The sequence below is a fragment of the Harpia harpyja genome, chromosome 19 (genome assembly GCF_026419915.1).
Source record: "Harpia harpyja isolate bHarHar1 chromosome 19, bHarHar1 primary haplotype, whole genome shotgun sequence".
NCBI lineage: Eukaryota > Metazoa > Chordata > Aves > Accipitriformes > Accipitridae > Harpia > Harpia harpyja.
In genome coordinates this window covers 23,950,255-23,970,308 of record NC_068958.1, presented here as the reverse complement: position 1 = coordinate 23,970,308, position 20,054 = coordinate 23,950,255, and the positions used below count along the sequence as shown (strand labels likewise).

At 39.9% G+C, this 20,054-nt stretch overlaps 1 protein-coding gene across 1 annotated transcript; it reads left to right on the top strand.

Annotated features, from left to right (window-relative positions):
- Positions 1-177: 177 nt before the first annotated feature.
- Positions 178-20,012, top strand: RSBN1 (round spermatid basic protein 1). The gene is given in 8 exon segments (XM_052815692.1): positions 178-328; positions 330-633; positions 4,308-4,978; positions 11,821-11,958; positions 12,397-12,539; positions 13,415-13,582; positions 14,552-14,660; positions 15,288-20,012. Coding segments are annotated over 8 exon segments (2,109 nt in total). The 5' UTR covers positions 178-211; the 3' UTR covers positions 15,747-20,012.
- The last annotated feature ends 42 nt before the right edge of the window (positions 20,013-20,054 follow it).

The following is a 20,054-nucleotide window of genomic DNA, read 5'->3' as shown; positions in this document are numbered from 1 at the left end:
TTTCCCGCGCCCCCGCCGGCCCACGTGACCCGCTCCCCGCACCGCCCGCCGCCTCGGCCGGCACTGCCGCGGCCCCGCGCATGCGCCCGCGGGCGGACTACACTTCCCGGCGCGCCTCCGCGAACTACATCTCCCAGGGGGCGCCGCGCGGCGCCTGCGCAGTGCCGCCTGGCGCTCGGGCCATTTAAATGTGTGTGAGGGAGACTGTGAAATGGCTGCGCAGGTCGCTGCGGTGCGCGCAGTGTCCCGGGCCCCGGAGGAGCCGCCCCCGCTCCCCTCGGGGGACCGGCCCGGCCGGCCTCGCGGCGGCGGCGGGCGGCGGCGGCGGGGCCCCCCCCGGCGAGGCGGCGGGCGGCAAGCGGGCCCGGCTGAGCCAGCAGCTGCTGGCGGGGCCCGGCCCGGCGGAGCCGCTGCCCCCGGCCGCCCTGCCCGGCCTGCCCGCCGCCGCTGGGCTCTTCACCTTCTCCCCGCTCAGCCTGCCGCCGCCCGCCGCGCTCGAGGAGCGCCGCCACCACCACCACCGGCATCGCCCCGCCGCCGGCCCCGAGCCCGGCCGCCTGGCCGCCGGGCAGCCGCAGAAGGCGAGGCGGGGCAGCCCCGCGGACGGGGCAGCCGGGCGGCCCAGCAAGCGAGGTGAGGCGCGGGGCGGCGGAGGGGGGGGAGGGAGCAGCGGGGCGGCGGCGCGGCTGACCGGCTCGGCGCCCGCCTTGGGCGCCCGGCGGTCGCTCGGCCGGTGCGGATCTCGCCCCCGGCAGCCCGGCGGAGCCCGCCCGCTGCGTCCCGCGGCGGCGGCCTCGCACGCCGCCTTCCTGGGCCGGCCGGGCTCGGCGGCGGCGGAGCCGCGGCTGGGGCTCGGCCTCGCCCGCCGGGGCGAAGGCGGGAGCGGAGAAGAATGGTCGCCGCTCCCGGAGCCCCGAGCGTGGCCGCGTGTGGAGGTGTGCGAGGTAGGGCGAGCGGACCGTGGCTTCAGTAGCCCTTGTCGCTGTTCCCTGCCGCGGCGGGGCACGGCACTCCTGCCACTTTGGGAGGGAGCGCGGAGCCCGGCGGCGTGTGGCGGAGGGACCGGAGCCGCGGGCTCTCCGTGCCCGGAACGGGCGCTCTGGTGCTACTGCTCTTAGTCGTGCTGCTGTTCAGCATCGCCCTCGTCGCGGGTTCAACGTGCAAGTGCTTGGATAGCAAAGCTTTCTTCCTACTGTGCTTGCTTTAACATACGCTAGAACTGAGAAGGTGCTGTTTTGTTTTGGGTTTTTTTGTTGGTGTGGGGTTTCTTTGGTTTGTGGGGTTTTTTTGTTTGTGGTTTGTTTGTTTTTTTTTTAAATAAATGCCCTGCAATTTCTCTGACAGCAAGGCCAAAACTGGACTGGGGGGGGGTCGTCGTCTGTCTTTTTTTTTTTTTTTTTTAACAGTACAAATGATTATTTTGGTTCTGCTTACAAATTTGATAGTGAAAAGCTAATTGGTGAGGGTGAGGACAACATAGGTGAAAAGCAATTGTAAATGCTGCTGTAGTAAAGATACTGTGTTGTGAATTGTACTTCAGGAGTATATGTAAAGGTATTGTGCCAAAGAAACCAAAGATGCACGCGCTTACAAAAGTTAACTCTGTAGTGTAAACTCTAGATAGTACTGTCTTAAGAATGGGCAAAACTTTTATGGGGAGAGACTTTTTGCTACTGTTTAATGCTTCTAAACCACTGTGAATAATGACTATAAAAGCTCCTGGGCTGTAAATTTCAAACATTAGCTTGATAAATGTTGATAAAACTGCAGAAGTAGTATGTCTTGGTAGACTGGGAGTGTCACTGTATGTCAGTCCTAACCCAGTAATCACATGAGGCCTTCTCTTAATGAGGGCTTAAACGCTGTTAAAATTACCATCTGAAGTCCAAATTTGCAGAGGAAAGCTGTTTGCTAACTGGAAGTCTGAAGCTCTTCACTACTTGTCCTAGACTGCGTATGTAGTGGGTTTCAGGATGTAGCTGGATTTCTTTTGCTGTCCTTCTCTGTCAGATTTTATTTCTATTTATAATCTAAACCACCTATTTCTTTGACTCTACTATTCTTATCTTTGGCCACAGGTGATAGTGAACATCTCCCCTGTTTTTGCTTTTTAAAAGTGATACCAGTGTGTTCAGTTATGTGATGTCTAATAGCTTTAGACTAGCTGAGTTACTGGCACTGCTGTTATTCTACCTCACTGTGGGAGTCCACGGTTTGATGGCCTGGCTATAGCTTTCTTTGTGTTTGAGGTACTGGAGGCTTTCCATTTATTTAAAGGAATAATTAAAACTATATTTCCTTCAAGATTGTCAGGCATTGCCATAATGTCATTGTCTTGGTTCATGTAATACAGAGGTTACTCTCACCGTAGTAGTGGGACTCTGCTGTGTTCAGTGGATACAGCAGTGGTCAGGATAGCTTCTATCCTGAAAATAGACCAGTGTTCACTGGAAGTCCCAAAATGCAGAGTGTGCTAGCTGTATCTCTGTTATTAGGGAATATCTTCAAACAGGAAGATACTTTGAATTAAAACCAGTGCATGTCTGAGGTTTTGAAACTATACCTAAAATTAGAAATGCTTAAAATAATTTTTGTTTGTTAAAGGTGTCTTAACTTCGAAACATCTACAGGGAAGTATTCCCAACAACTCAGTGGTGGCATGAAATTCTTGTTTAGTTTCAGCTTGGAATCTCTGGTCCCACCAGAACAAAGATCTTTTGTGTGATTAGTATGTTCATTACAGTTCGTAAAGCGGTATCTATACTTGAGAGCTTAGTGATTGAGTAAGCTTATGCACAGTTAACTTCTGAGACTTCCAGAAAAGCTTATTCCAAGAACTGTTTCAGTTGACTTACCAAAACAAGTGATACTGCATTTCTTTTTCTGGTTTCCATAGCTATAATATAAAAATAAGGGCATTTGCTGTTTGTAAAGGCTAGCAGCAGTACTGTGGAAACTTGTATTTCAGGTCCTAAGACAATTGTATGAAGTTAGTATTAAGCAATCAACTCTTTCTTTGCTTCATGAGTAATTCTGTTCGTTACACCAGGCTGTTACGAAGGTCAACCATCTTTACTAAAGAGCTCTGAGACCAAATGAGTAATGATACAGTTAAATACTGTGGTTAGACTGAATAACTTGAAGCTGCATGTATTTATCATTACACCTATTCTCATAGATCAGTGTAACATGTTTTTTTCTTCAAGTGCTGCAAGAGAATAAAGAGGGAATACAAATTTGATAGCTTAGCAGGCCAAGAAAGGAAATTTTGTTAGCACAAAGTCATGGGCTGTGGGAAACTGAAAAACTTCAGCTGCTGCATCTTTTAGTCAGATGTTACCTTCAGCAGCAGATTGTTCTGATCCCCATAGCTATCCTGGTAATATGGCTCTTAGAAGTTTATGTGCATTGTTGGCATAAAATAGTTCTTTGATTCAGGCAGATTAAAATCTTGTCTTGGCAATTGAGTTTTTTAACAGTTTTCTAATTACCATTGTCACTTGCTAAAATATTACTTGAATTAGTTTTTATTCCTAAAAGATGAGCAATTAAACTATTACATTTTACCTAACAGAACTACTTCTTCGTATTTTATCTCTCAGCCTTTAGCCTTTTGCAGGTTGATTAACTTTAAAAAACCAAGAAACAAACAACAACCTCTTAATTTCTAGCTCTGAATTAGCTGAATGGTTAACTATAAGACTAGCAAAAGATAGCTGAAGATGTGGATGTGATGATTCGGATCCTTTAATACCAAAGATCAGCAGCCTAGGATTTGTTTTTGGCTGGAAAGCTAACTGCTTAAAGTATTTTTACCTCTAAATGTCAATAATGCTGGTATCTCTTCAGCTGCACTGTTTTGCTTCTATATTGTGTATCCAAAATCAGGGAAGTGTTCTGTCATGAAAGTCTTGATGTTTAAATGTTATGCATACTTGTTTATCCTCTTCTGCTCCATGGCACTGCCTTGAATGTCAGAAGTTATTAATGTACTTAATTATAGATGTTCTGAAATATGGATTCCTTTTAAAGGTATTCTAATAAATCTATTAAAAATGGAAATACTTCTAAAATATTAAGCTTGAGTTTTGGGAGTATTCCTTAATTCAAGGCTTTCTTTGCATAATAACTAGATGTACTGCATTTTTTGTTGTATAATTTAAGTCTTGTAAGTCAAAAGTCCAGGTATTACTATTGGTCAGTCTTCCTGGGAATAGATAGCTTTAGCAAGTGAGAGGTCTTAATTCTTTTGGGGTGAATATGCTGCAACTGCGGAACTCTGATCTTATCTCTGTTGTTGCTGCCAGAAACTCCAGATGAAAATGGCAAAACCCAGCGAGCTGACAGTCTTATTATGAAGAAGATAAAGAAAAAAAAGAAAAAGAAACACCGGGAAGATATGAGGGGAAAACGCCTGAAGATGTACAACAAAGAAGTGCAGACGGTGTGTGCTGGACTCACTCGCATTGACAAAGAGACTCTGTCTCAAGGACAGTGTGATAACTTAGAAATGAACAAGGAATCCTTCAGGTATCTGAAGGATGAACAACTCTGCAGACTGAATTTGGGTATGCAGGAATATCGAATACCCCAGGGAGTACAAACACCATTTGTGACACACCAGGAGCATTCTGTTCGCAGCAGCTTCTTGAAAACTGGCACTAAATTTAGTAACTTCATTCATGAAGAACATCAGTCCAACGGTGGTGCTCTGGTCCTTCATGCTTACATGGATGAACTCTCATTTTTGTCTCCAGTGGAGATGGAGAGATTTGCAGAAGAGTTTCTTGCGTTGTCATTCAGTGAAAATGATAAAAATGCAGCTTACTATGCTTTAGCCATAGTACATGGAGCAGCTGCTTATTTACCAGACTTCCTGGATTACTTTGCTTTTAACTTTCCTAACACTCCAGTGAAAATGGAAATTTTGGGCAAGAAGGACATTGAAACAACAACAATTTCAAATTTTCACTCTCAGGTAAGAACTGTTTAAAAGCATAAAAGTTGCACAACACCTAGATTTGATTAATCTCATTAATCCAGAGCAGGGATGGCCTAAAATAGGTGAGGCACAAATATTTTGGTTTTTTGCAGATGAAAAAAGATGATGTTGGGACTACTGCTACTGTGCTGTTTATTCCTCTTTCTGCTTAAAGCTCTTTTGTGCCCACTGGTAGTTGGTGAATCATATTTCAGACACTGAACTGTGACCTGTAGAAAGATCTGCGCTGATCTTGCAGACTTTCAGTCTAAACTATCTTCTAAACTTGGGAGAACACTGAAATTGTTCAAAACAATAGGCAAGTCTGTATTAAGAGTTGTATAGATTGCAAATACTAATGCTGCTTTTTCTGTTCGATGGATCTAGGTTGGTTTTTTGCAATGACATTACTTTTCAGGTTTCAGTATATCATTCACAACAAATAAGGTTTTTTAACATCTTAATTCTATCAGTAGCTGATGTTGGGTGTTTAAACTTTCCAACTTCAAAGGTGTTTAGAATATCTTAAGTGCATTTGAAAAAGGCTTTAATTTTAAATACTACCTTGGTTTTTATAGTAGGCTTGAACTATCTTAAATTCTCAAACTGTATCTCCATGTAACTTAAATGGATGCAACAGTAATAACTAAGCCAATTTCAAGATTCGCATATGAAAAACCCTTGCATTTGACTTTTGTGATCAAGCTTAGAAGTATCTATGAACATACAGCAACATTACAGTTTAGATAAATCTGTTTCAGATGGAATAAAACCTATTCCTGCTTAGTATAGTCTGAGGACAGATTCAAACTGCTGATTACTTTTAAAGTTTTTATTCAAGATCTTAATTACTTTTAGTGGTTCACCTGTTGGAAGGAAAACCCTGAAATTCTGTAGTGGTGTGCACTTCAGTACTATTGGAACAGACCTTCTTTAGTAACAGATTTTGAAATGGTAGTGCTTGTAGATGCATTATCTGGATCTCTCCAGAGTTTACCGAATGCTTATAATCAAGATTTGCATTGGAAAAACACTTACTGCTTTACAGAAAGTTACCACAACCTTATGAAGTCTCTGAATACTTTCCAGCATTTATCATAGATACCATTAAATTGGTAATTCTGACACTTAGCTTATGAATTTGTTTGACAATGAATAGCTGCTGCAGCACGCACTTTAAACCAACTTCTTTTTCTTGGTTTAAGTAATTCTTTGCACTGATGGAGCTGCATCAGAGCACATAGTACTCCAAACCCAGTCTGTCTGATGAGCATACAAACTGCTGCTGTCAGCAAGAACACTTCTGCACAGTACACACCTGTGTTCTGCAGATGTGAAACTTGTCCACAGGTTAGGTTTTAAAGTCTTCTGTATTAGTGATTTATCTATGTTCTTTGACATCATGATTACATTCTAATTTACTCTGAGTACATGTGATGACCCCCTAAAATGGCTGAACAGTGTCAGTTGGATATTTAAGAGTTACGCTTTTTCTTGGTAAATGTCCCCATCTTGTGAACATGAATAGCTTATACTATAAATACGTGTGAGGAATGTATGGTAACAAATGAGAGACTTCACTGGGTTATAGTCTGTGCTGGTATTTCAATTCTATTTTAAGTACCGTCTAAACTTGATGGAGCCATGACATAAGGTTCAGCTGGTCTAAAACACCTTTCTAAACCCAGCTTTAGCATGACCTGGTTAATGTTCTCTGGCTGAAGTACATTGGTGTGGCTCTTACACTGAGCAACCATAGAGAAGTATAGTAGTATAGTTGTCACAACTCTTAAGACAGCTGAAACGGGACTCTTCAGAGAATATAGATGATGGTAAAGTATCTAGTTTAAGGAGACGCATTTAAATTGATGGTGGATTCAACTGTGGTTCCTGCATGCTGCTAAAACTAGCTCGCAAAAACCTAGCTTATCTTTAAATAGAGAAGGCTAAAATGCACTGCTTAAGAGAGCACAGGGAGGATGAGTCTGGCTATTTTACTGCTATTCCTTGGCAGCACTCTTCAGGAATAAACAGGCTGGCTAAGCTTCACTTTTGGACCTTCCTGTATGAGAAATTGTACAAGACAAAAGCACTTTATAGTTATGCCTTAGCAGATTAAGCATGTTACAGTATTGCATGCTGTAATACTGATATTTTTAATTGAAGATACACAGTTAAAAGTCACCTGTGTTCTAGGTTGAACCTTCTGTATGCATGAATTTGTTTGCTGTACTGAACCATACTGTGGCAAGGGGATTTTGAGTGTTAGATAGTTTTGAGTCCTGGAGACTTGGTGTCAAGAAATCAAAATTTGATCTGTAAACTGCAAGTTACCTGAAAGTTAATGTCACCTTTAACTTGTACAATATTCAGCTGTTTTGTGTACCTTTTCAGACAAACTGAATTTTAGTAGGAAGTGTCTCCAGTTCAAAATAAGGACATATAATAATCTTCTTTAATCTGGAAGACTTCATAAAAATCTAGTGATAATTAACTCCCTTGCAAGGTGAATTCCTTTGTACTCAGGGCAGTGAGGACAATGTAAGCTGAATGTTTATAACAAGGCACTCCAATGTGTATTTGTAGTATAACTGTTTGGTTTCTGTATATTAAAAATAATTACGCTTCAGTGTTCTCTGGATTTTTTTGCCTGCATTGGCTCTGGCTCATTTGTTCTAATACCTTAGTGCTAAAGCGAAGCTTTAGTTTGGAGCTATTTGCTTGGATTAAGAGCTTTCAAGACTCAAATCACTGAACAGTAATTTGTAAGCTTTCTTCGCATAAGAGCATACTTCAATTTGAAAGTTCTTAGCAGTGCAGCTAGAATGAACTCTTACCTGTCAGTTGTTTCAGTACAACTGCTTCTAGGTCTGCTCTGTGAATTGGAATATATCTAGACTTGAAAAACCACTCCTGTTTTTTTTTCTTTCCCCAGAAGAAACTGATCAACTGCCTGATCAGTTCTCTATATGGTCCAAAGAACAGTTAAACTCACAAAGGAGTGGGGGTTCTGGGAACAGGCCAGGAAAGAGTTGAGGGAAGTAGGTTTTGCATAAGCTGCTATTGCTTCTGGGAAGAAGGTGGGAGAAGCAGCCCACAGGTGATAATAGGGTAAGTTTTACTACTCCTGCAATGTACTGTCAGAAAAGGTTACTCTATTCCTGACAACTTTGGTTAATGAATCATATCACTGTTTGGTTGTCCATCCAATCTTAACTTTTTTTACTCCTGGAAAAAGGTTTCTTATTCTGGAAGGGCAATTTCTTTTTTTTTAGCAGAAGCTGTCAAAGTATAAAATAGAGAGATTGTGCATCTGTACTGCAAGCTTAATTTGGTTTATCACTTATATATAAATAAATATATAAATAATGCCCAATGGTCTTACTGAAATACCTGTCAAACACATAACCCTTGCTGTAATGGCATGTCACACTGTCCTCCCTTCCTTTTTCTGTTGTAAATAAAGCTGCTTGTATTCTTGCTTGCTTCCTTGTAGTAAAGTGTTTGTGTGGTTGGTTTTGTAGCTGATTTAACATATTAAAAATATTGTCACTGACAACTGATTCATGCTTTTCTTGAAACTAGAGAGAAACTTCTGAAATGTAACCTCATTTGTCTCAAATGTGCCTCATCTGTATGTCCTCTTCCTACCCTACAGAGGTATACTGCTTGCTTAACCCTTCATGAGGCAGGGGTCTGATTTATCTCAGTAACATGCAAATACCAGATCTGTAACTTCCACAGGATGATGCTGTCTACTTCTGTTCTCACTTATGTGTGAAACACTGATGGGCACATCATTCAGCTGCTATAAAATGTCTCCATGAACACTGAAGAGCTAAGTTTAAAAATGCCTGTAACTTCACTTTTAGTGTGATACTGTATGGTGTAGGGGATACATAGGGTAGTGACAGCTGTTTGGCATTTTGAAAGGGCACAGGACACCTGAGTGGTCTTACTAGCCTGATCGTCCTTTTACAGCAGTAGAGATTGTACGGATCAGATCATGTACTTAGTGGCAGTTAGTACTCATATTATCCAGTAATGTTTTTAAAGAAGCATAGTGAACAAATTATAGCAATGATGGTGCTGTGGTAATAAGTTATTAACTTCTGACAGCCATGTAAACTGGAATGACCCAGGCTAAAACAAGAATTGAGCTTGAAACAAAAATAAGAAATTTTTAGAAAGGTCCTAGTGGATATAACAAAGTCACTTCAGGTATTTCATAGTCTTGTCTTTCTTCCCCGAAGAGGGGTGCAGAATATGGCTGTTAAATTAATATAGCTGTTAAGAGTGCATCTAGAGCACTTGGCAAATGAAAGGTCAAAGTAGTTTGCAAGAAGGTGCAGCAAGCAGGTTGCTTGGTCTTCCTTCATAGTTGGGTGGTTTAGTGTCCCATGAGTAAGATGCCTGTTCTTTTAGATGGTCATGAACATGCTTGTTATTACACACAAGGTCTTGGCATACTCCATATTCTTGAGACTGCTAGCCTAAGCAGTGGTATTAGTATTTGTGCTGCTCTGGAGGAATTAAAGATGAGAGAGAAACTATGTGAAAGAATTTTTTACAGCATATTAAACTAGTAGACTACTTCCCCTGGGATTGGCTTGAGATGAATACTACAGCCTGCTGGGGATTGCCATGAGTTGGTACATATTTTCAGTGTAAACATGTCCTGATTTTAATTCTCAAGTGTATATATTTCTTTAAGTTCTATTAAAAACTGGGAAAACATTGAAATCCAAGATTTCCCTAAAGTATTTGTAGTGTCTCCTTTATAGCTCTTATTCTTTTCTGTTTTTTTCATTGGATTCCAGTGCATTAAAAAAAAATAAAGTTAAAGCTTCTAGTTTTTCATTACCTTTGAAAACATTACAAGGAAAAACTGCAATTCATTTTAACTTGTGACAAACACCTGTGAAATACTAGTGAATCTTAACAGGTGGCTTCAATAGAACAAATCTCATCTGGAAGTAGTCTGTCTCCACTTGCTTTAATAGTACCAAGCAGTTGAGTTTAACTAGCTTAAGGACAAGAACATTTCAGCCCTTAGTTCTCCTGTAGGTGCACAGAACTAGATTAATGCTATGGTTTTCCAATACTACTGCTTTGAATTGCATTCTAGCTAGCTGGTGAAATCGTTCCACTTTACTGATGTTAGATATGAACCTTTACCAGTAATGTTCTAATAGGATTTGGAGACTTAACTTTCTCTTAGGGCAACAGCCAAGAAGAATTAACAGCCTCTGAAGATAGTGCCTGGTTCATAAAATCTGTATTGTCAAAACCAGAAAGTTAGTATGCGCTCATTCAGTGGCTGCTGCTGGTCTTGATGGACTTCAAGCAGAAGTTCTGTGAGTGACTTAAGATACAAACTTCTACACATGCAGGTAGAGGTGATGCGGTGCAGTAGTTGGCTTAGGGCTGAGGAATAAAGCTGTATGTGAAGTTGTCTTTGGCTCTGACTTAGCTTTTAATTAAAATGTGCGTGCAATCAATGCAGAACTGCTAACTGCATATATACAAAGCTCAAGAAAGGAAGACTCTGGAAATAGGAGTAAGCTAAACTCCTATAATTAAGAAGCTAAATATCTGTGGTTGCTGCTAGAGGATAAAATTGCAGCAGTAACTAACTCTTGCTTTATTAGTCTCCTAATTTACCTTTAACAACTTCATGGAGTAGTTTAACTACATCTGTTTTGTTGGCTAAACTGCAAAACTTAAAACTAAAAAACTTAAAACTAAGCTCCTTCATACTTAGAAAAGGTATTACGCTTTCTGAACATGGCTATAAACCCTGTGTCCTTCGTACCTGTCCCACCACTTAGCCATGGAGATTGGCTGTAGTTTTTCACCACTAGAACCACTTGATGAATGTAGAGAGGCTGTTGAAGAGTGATGGAAGGTTGGGACTTAGACAAATCAAGTATACAAAGCAGACTAATTATGGCAGAATTTATGATCTTTTAAGATTGAATAGCTGCAGCATCTATGTACAACCTACTCTGTGGCCATATGGCATGTTATAGCTGCAGTTGAGAACACTGGAGTCTTGTCAGTGGTTCTCCTCTGGGAACAGGAAATTGGCAAGAAAAGTTTCCAGATGACCTGGGAAAGTGGGACAGTCTCTGCTACAGAGGATGTCAAAAAGCTGTAAGTGAGATTAAAGTGTTTCTGGCCACAGCAGTGTCAGCAGGTTATATTGCAAATAGTAATCCTAAAATTGTTGTACATGGACACTGGATTTCTAGCTAGACCTCTCATTTCCTCAATTTTTTGTCCAGTTTTTTGTATACACTGTAGCAATATTATCAGAACTGCTGCATGAAGGACACCTAGATTTTTCACTACAGTCATAAGGAAAAGACCTTTAGGACATGACTGAAATGAAGAAAGCACATATATTTCAATAGCATACAGTTTGAAATGTAGAAGCAACAGTCAACTGCACAAATTAGTAGAGACTTTAAGTTTGCTGGTGAAAGACTGAGTTACAGTGAAACTTTGTGTGATGGATTTCTCAAGTCAGCCTGGAAGTGTTGAATTGTTCCTGAATTAATCAAATACTAACTTCCTATTATTCAAACTTTAGAAGTATTTTCTATCAGTAATACAGACAGGAGTTCTTTTGGGATAACCTATGGGCATCTGTTCTAAGTGGTCGGACTCTGTGCATATTCCCAAAGGCATCTCTAATGAAATAGATGTAGATAAGTTGCGTAGATGAGTTCAAGATTCATCTCATCTGTGGTCTAGTGTATTATATTAATCAATTTTAATCTCTTGTAACAGAACTAAAGCTGTGGTGGTATTGTGTTTTCCTTTTTGCCACTCAGGTCAATCGAACGTACTGCTGTGGAACCTATAGAGCAGGACCAATGCGGCAGATCAGTCTTGTTGGAGCAGTGGACGAAGAAGTTGGGGACTACTTCCCAGAATTTCTAGATATGTTAGAAGAATCTCCATTTCTCAGAGTAAGCAGTAACTTGTGGTGTTTTGTTTAAAGCACTATAGATAATTAAACACTTACTACGTTTCATTTTTTCCTAAGTAATTAGAAACCATAAAGTATTTTCTCTATTGATATGCTATTTAGGCTACTGAGGTATGTTCTTTCCTGTGTCCAAACAAAAGGTACTGAATTAGGTAGCTACAGTTGTGTAAATAACTAAAAAATTAAATACAGTTTATCATATGTATGCACAACATAATCATCTACTTCCTATAAACTAAGTTCAATAAAGTTAGCTTGGAATACATTTTACCTCTCAAACTTATTTTAGTTTCTATGCAATTCTTTTGACAGCAAATTTGAACCAGTTTTACCAAAGGCATCGTTTAATTTTTCTATCTCACCCAGTGTTTTGTGTTATGTGTGTTTTGTGGGTTGTTTTGTTTTTGTTTTCTTTTAGATGACTTTGCCCTGGGGTACTCTTTCTAGTCTCAGACTTCAGTGCAGGTCACAAAGTGATGATGGTCCCATAATGTGGGTGAGACCAGGAGAGCAGATGATCCCAACAGCTGATATGCCAAAATCGCCATTCAAACGGCGCCGGTAATGTTTTGTTTTCCTTTCCGTTATTAAAGGTAAAACATTGCAGTTATGCCTGTGTTAGATTTGAGAACAAAACCTAAGTACTTTATGTGTAACTAGTTCTTCAGAAGACTGATTCACAGATTTAAGTTTTTAATTTCTGTTTCAAATTGGCTCAGTGGATAAGCCAAATATGTTATTTGTGATAGTTATTTTATTTCACCACTTTTCATAGTAATATGTCCTAGATTGAAAGCTCTTTTTATTATCCTTCAGGAGACTTCTTTTATTCATCTTATTTCTGTGGAAAGAACTAATTGGGGGGGGGGGGGGGGGCAGGTGAAATGCTCTAAAAGAGCAGAGATCCTTAAACTGTTCATGTCACATTTTAATGTTAGTGGTAAAGCACTTGTAATACAGTCTGCCTTCTCAGGAAATATTGTGGTATATGTATGTACTTACTGTCTTTTTCAGAAAGAGTATGCTGTAGAACAAGTTTTAGGAGATAAAGAATTGAAAGCATATTTTAATTGTAATTTCAAGCAGAATTTTTGGACAGACTCCCAAATAACTAAACTTCAGTATCTTACTAAAATAGCTCTATTTCACATACCATTAAATGCCTGGGAGAATTCTTTCAGCACAAGTGAACAAAAAAGGGTTTTTTTGGTGATAGGATTTGTTTTATAAAGTTTGACCTCATAACCTGAATTGTACTTTGCTGTATTTGTTTCGATCTGTTGTTGAATAGACGCCTAGAAGAAATCAGAGGGAAGTGCTCTGGTCTTTGATTTTGAAGCCTGCAGCACAGAACATTTTAAGATTATTTTAATACAAGTGTTTACTTTTGAGTAGTCTGAAACGTTTTTTAGTATGTCTTTTTTGTCGTGTTGTAGGTCGATGAACGAAATAAAGAATCTCCAGTACCTACCTCGGACCAGTGAGCCCCGTGAAGTTCTGTTTGAAGACAGAACAAGAGCTCATGCTGATCATGTGGGTCAAGGGTTTGACTGGCAGAGTACAGCTGCTGTAGGTGTTCTGAAGGCTGTACAGTTTGGGGAATGGTAAGTGCCACTGAAATGCAACTATTCTAGTAGGATGGGGTAATTCTGAACACTTTCTCTCTTAAAAAAAGAAAATTCCTTGGAAAACAAGCCTAGTCAAAGAAATGGTTTAAACCCTGTAATGAGATAAATGCTGTCTAGAGCTCGAAAAACACAAGCTGTATACCTACTATTTTTCCCTCTTCTTGAGGCAGTAGAAAAGTTGTAAAAGCAGTTTGCAGAAAATTTTAGTGACATGCAAAATAAGCCTAAGATACCATGCCTGAACCATCATTTGTGATTGTCTTTTCCTGAATAGGTATATTAACGCTAACTTCTGTAACAGTAATCTAAGAACTCAATTTCACAGCTACAGTGCTTTCTCATTTCATGTACCCAGGACATTGCTGTTGACCTTGCACAGAAACTAGGCTTGCATCGCTGTTATTTCTAGCAATTACAGTAGAAATTGGATAGCATCATTAGCAATATCATTAGATATTCATATGAATAAAAGGCGCCAGAATTTCCTTACTCTGATTCACAGCCCTTGAATAAAACCCAGCTCTTCATTGCTTCGGCTTCAGAGTTACTTTATTACTTTACATTTTTCCTTTAATTAGAATAATACTCTATTATAGATTGGAAGAATTGAGGCAAATTGTGGTTCCTAGAACATACAGAGAACTTTGATAGTGGCAATTTGAACCTAGTTCTCGGACATTTCGGTATAGTATTTGTCCACGAAAACATCACTTCTGTTGTGTGTGCATCAAGAAAGAAGTAAAATGAAAAAAAAAAAAAAAAAGAGAAATCTGTGACCTATACCTCCTTTTCAAAATAATACTAGTATTGAGAAGTGATAAGACTTTGTGTGCAGTGTAAAACTGAAGTAGGTCGTTGGTTCAATGAAAAATTTTGCTGGAAAGACCTATAATTATCTATAACTCAAATTCTTTAAAAATTCCTGGAATTCTCATCTTTTTCTAGGAGTGACCAGCCTCGTATAACCAAAGATGTGGTTTGTTTTCATGCTGAAGATTTCACTGATGTTGTGCAGAGACTTCAGCTGGACCTGCATGAACCTCCAGTGTCACAGGTATTGAATTTTCCCTAGTGACAGCTCATTCTTAGCATTTTGGAATTAGCTTTGGACAGTTTTCAGGTTCACTGTATAGCCAGCCCTTTTGTATCCTCAGTGGCCCTCAGTTCACAGCTCTCTTGGGCAACTTCCCTTCTCATGTTTCAGAATAGAATAGTTCAGTTGGAAGGGACCTACAGTGATCATCTAGTCTAGTCCAACTGCTTTTCCACTCCACCAAGCTGGGATTTGTGCTGTGAGTCATGATAATGTGCAATAGAGACAATTAGAAGTTGATGAAGAAGTCATGTATGCCTGTTTCTGCTTTTTCTAATATACTGATGTTTTCTTAGGATGTGAAGGCATCTAAGCTCAGTCCTGTCAGCCAAAACAATGCAGCCTCACGTTGAACTTACTGTTTTCAACTATAACTGTAGAATGCTCTTAACTGTTCATTGTCCTCTCCTAAGACATGCACATTAGATAAATTATATTTTAAAAGTCCAATTCTCATCTAAATTTGAAGTTTTACCTGTTAAACAGAAACATTGATTTAGACATGAAGTACGTTGAAAATAGGTGGATACTGAATTGTTTGCTCTAAACAGAGTATACCACTAACTTTACCATCTTTGCTTCTCTCAGTGTGTTCAATGGGTGGATGAAGCCAAACTAAACCAAATGAGACGGGAAGGCATTCGCTATGCTAGAATTCAGTTGTGTGACAATGACATCTACTTCATCCCTAGAAATGTCATTCATCAGTTCAAAACAGTGTCAGCAGTCTGCAGCTTAGCCTGGCACATAAGACTTAAACAATATCACCCTGCGGGGGAGACTTCTGAAAATGCAGAAAGCAATTCAAGCTTGAACAGTAGTGTTCCTGGAAAGACAGAGTCAGAAGGTGAACCCCAGTGTGTGAGTGTAAAAAAAGAGTCTGAAGAACCAGGTATAGAAATGCAGCTTACAACAGGGGTGCTCTCCTCTGCTTCTTCAATATCAGGACTTGTGCAACCAGATCAGGTGGCCCAGCCCCTTCCAGGTTTTAAAATAGAGTCTGATCAGCAACACAATCCACAGGATCATGCAGGCTCTTCTGTGTGATATGTATATAATCAAACATTTTTTTAACAACTTTTTAAAATTTTGATGTGAAGTTATAGTTTTATAACTGGCTTATGTTTTATTGGAGAAATCTTGCCTATAATTCTATAAAGAAAGGTGACATTCCAAAATGTCAAGCATATCTTTTTTACACAGATTATGCAAAATTCAAGTTGTATTTTAACCCCTTAGTACAACCTGTAATAGTGGTCTACCACTTCTTTCTGTTTAAGTAAAGAGGTATTGAATATCTCCTCAAAGTCAGAATGAAATTCCTCCAGGAACATAAAATGATTGAACTACATTGGTCAGTGTTACTTCCCTACTTTTACTTCATCTCTAATCTTCACCAGAAAGTGATGCTTTTGTAGAAGACTTGCAAAGTGACTTTCCCATCTCATTTTAATTGCTTAAAAAAAAAAAGCGCACAGCACTTTTGATGATTTGTGAAATTTTGGTATGTCTGTACTTGACATGTTGGTTTATATACAAGTTGGGTTTATATACAAGCTATAGAAATTGATCTCTATTCCTTACAGTTCCTACAAAGGTGATCTGTAAAATTAACTGAAGAAAGTGTCTGATCCCGTTGAAATGCAATGACTTACTGACCTAACACTTTTGATAGCACTGCTTATGCTGTTTGATGGGAGGGTTTTGCTTCCAAAATACATCTTCCGTGAACATGATTAATACTAGTGTCAAAATTAGAGAACCTATTGGTAGTCTTGTGGAGGAAACTGCTATCTTTGAGCACTTTAAGGCTTTAAAATACTAACCAACTTGGCAGCTTGTTTTGATCAGGTCATAATGTGTCCAATGGAACCACACTTTCCCTTGTACTGATGCACTTAATATAATAGCGTTGAGTTGATAACTGACTTACACAGTAAGGCTGTCCTTATTCTAGGAAGTTCTGTATTAACTATTTCACAGTAAAAAGTATTACGGCATTGGACTGCTTTTTCCATGTGTAGCTTCTGGGTGCCCAGGTACTGTGGAAAAATCAGTGGCACATGCTAAATGCGTAGAGTGTCAGCTATTGACAGTTTTTAAACAATATTTCAATATTTCTGGATGTTAACGTGTAATCTGTATTTGACTTTCACTCACCCCATTTATTACTGCCCTTTCTAGTCATCAAAAGGAAGAGTCCTGTCCCTTTCTCCCTCTCCCTTCCCCCTCCCCACATTTAGAGTACAAGTTGGGTTTTGGTGCAACTTAAGCTGTTTCCAGATAACTTCTATTTGTTCTAATCCTCACTGGGGTAGGAAAGATTTGAAACACTATGTTAGACTAGACAAAAGCAAAGATGCTGTGTTAGTTCTGGATGCATCTTTTTAATATCAATTGTTACTCTTCTCTTTATAAGGGTCTCTAAAATATGTTACTCTATTATAAATCTTACTTTGTGCAATATTGTTTGTGTAGGCTTTTATATACATATTAGCACCTCAGTGTAGAGGTCACTATTTTAAACTGATAGAAAAATAATCATCAGAAGATACTGCAGTGATTAGTTAGAACCTGTATTACTCCTTATGTGTATGTATGTATTGTCTTCGGTACAAAAATGAGGACTAGGAAATATTTCAATTTAAAACTAATTTACAGATTGAAGTGGTAGTGACTTGTTTAGTAATCTGTGTAAATAAGGTGTTAGAATGGAAAGCTTTTATGATGAAAAGTAATGTGATTCATGCAGGGTTGTAATTTAATCTTAGCAGAAATTCTAGATGACCCAGACTGGTTCATAAATGAGCCGTCTGTTCTCTGGTGGGTTTTTTCCACTTTTTATGTTGAGAGGAATTTCATAGCTTTAAGGGTTGTGCAAAGTAAAATTCCTCACAGGCAATAGTGGTTTCAGTTCACCCTTCACATTCAAGGATCATATTACCCAAGGGTGTTCTTTCCTTTTTACAAAGTCTGCTAGTCTTCCAAGTGCCCATTTCACTTCTCACATGTGCTATTCTTTGGTCGTGTCAGTAGAGGTACATCAATAAGGTGGCTGTTCTTGGACAGCCAGCACTGCGTACAATCACTCAGGAATTGACAAATCTGCAGATACTACAGTGAGTCTGCAAACATAACTTTAAAGGCAGAATAAACAGATTAAGAGCCCCCATACACCAACTTGTCTGCTTTACAGTGAAAGTTGAAATAGAACGAAGAGGGAATCAGTTTGGAAGTCCTCTGTAAATTCTAATAGCATGTTTTCAAATGGATAAAGGAAGAAAACCACAGTGGCTCACATTGCTTTCAAAACTGTAGCTTTAGTGAAATCTGTGACTACAGCCTGAATACCTGGAAAATGCTCTGACTTATCTCTTTGGATGGAGGGACATGATCAATAGTATCATGCTCTCTTTATGTTCCGTTCAATTACTAACTTAATATCTAACCCCAGATTTAAATACAGAAATGTATCTTCAAATGACTTGAATGTTGCTGATGCTGTTCTAGCATGCTTGGAAGATTGAGGAAGAGAGGAGCAAACTTTATAAAAATCTGTTACCTAAATACATCATTAGCTTTGGTACACTTTAACCAAAATGACATCCTACTTTCAAACTCCACCTCAATTCTGGATGTAAAGTATGAGAGGGATTGCTTATGAAGCTGATCACTATACTGTCTAGCCATTGCTTCAAGATTGCTTCAGTTGGACTGAAAACAACAGAGCAGAATTAGAACAATGCCTTGATGTGAAAGATGCAAATGTTTTCCAGAACAAGACATGTGGAATACTGCTTTTTATAAGCTATAGCTGTTTAGAAATAAAGTAACAAGTTCAAGCCACTTAGTGTTTGCTGAGCAAAACAAATCTCTGGGTAGGTCCAAGTAAATATTTCTGAATGTCTCTCATCTTAAATAGCTGGCTGTTTGAATTTCTCTAAGATTTCATAAAACAGCCTACATAATGAGATAATCAAACTTTGGCGAATTTCATGGGTTATAACAGTTCTCAGTAGTACTTGGATAGAAACAGAACAGTTCTTAAATATGAATGCGCTGGTCAGTCACTGTAAATCCTCAATTATCCATTTATGAGGTTCTGCCCTGTGATATGTGTGTCAGTTGATAGGAGAAAACACTCCTGCTTTATGCTGGGGACGACTGCTAATTGACCAAGCGCTCTGTCTATAAAGAGTGATCAGCTTTGAGATACGTAACTCAGGCTGAGGCTTCTATTTTAAATAAAGTGCTGTTGTTTAAAAGTGTCACTTGGGATAAAGGTGAGTAGCTCAGTTGTGCTAGAAGTGGACTAGCAAAATGCAATTTGAAGATATGAAATACCAGTTCGCTTCAGTTTCCTCTCTCCTTTAGACATGCTACAAGTCATTTTGTGCAGATACTTGACACGTTCTCTTCCAGGAAGGTGGGACACTCGGTGAAGTGTTCTCAGGGGATTCATAATCAACGTTTTTCACAGGTATAGATCTTGCCGTACAGGAGAAGGGCTTTCTACTGTGCTCTGTCAGTTTTCCTGTATGTTACAGTTTAGTTCCCCTGGACAAGGCTAATTGTCAGAGCTTTTCCCACAGGCGTGAGCTCAAGTCCTTAATCTGGCGTGGCCTGGCTGTTTTCAGGGCCAAATCAACCGAGCGTAAGCCCTGGAATTGTAGTTTCCGAGGAGTGCTAAGTGTTGGCAGCCCTGTACTTGGTTAAGGGGTGCGAGGAGAGGGGAAGGCTCATTTCTACTCCAGAAAAGTGGCCTCTCTCCCCCAAAAACTCGTCCTGTGTGTTCTCGTGCTGCCCGGCGAGGAAGCCCGGTGGCGCGTGGCAGCCTTGGGGCGATGGCGGAGGGGCTGAGGAGGTGTCTGCGGGGCACTCCAAGTGTTGAGAGAAATAAATATGCTTCTGATTTCTTTGTACAACATGTAAAGAGACTTCTGTATTGCTGTTTTTGTGATTTAATTTGATTTTGATTGGCAGCTATGATTTTTTTCTGTGGTTTTAATTTATCTAAGGTCTCTGCCTACAGAGGACGTGTACAATTGCCTGGAAGACTGTTTGCTTTGTGCGGCCTTAGTATATTTATTGACATTAGCAAGTGTTTCGAAGAGGTTTTACCATGAGTAGTGCGGCGATGAAGCGCCCGAGCCTCTGTGTGAATACTCTAACGCAGTGCATTTCTGTCAGTAGCTGACTGTACACCAGTGTCAAACTGTTAAGCTATTTCTTTGTAAAATAGTCCAACGGAATGCATAGAATTTTTTCCTGTAAAGTATTTTTTTAATAAACAAAGTCTGATTTTGTCCTTTACCTGCCTGGCTGCTTATTTCTGCTCCAGGGCCGCGGCGGCGG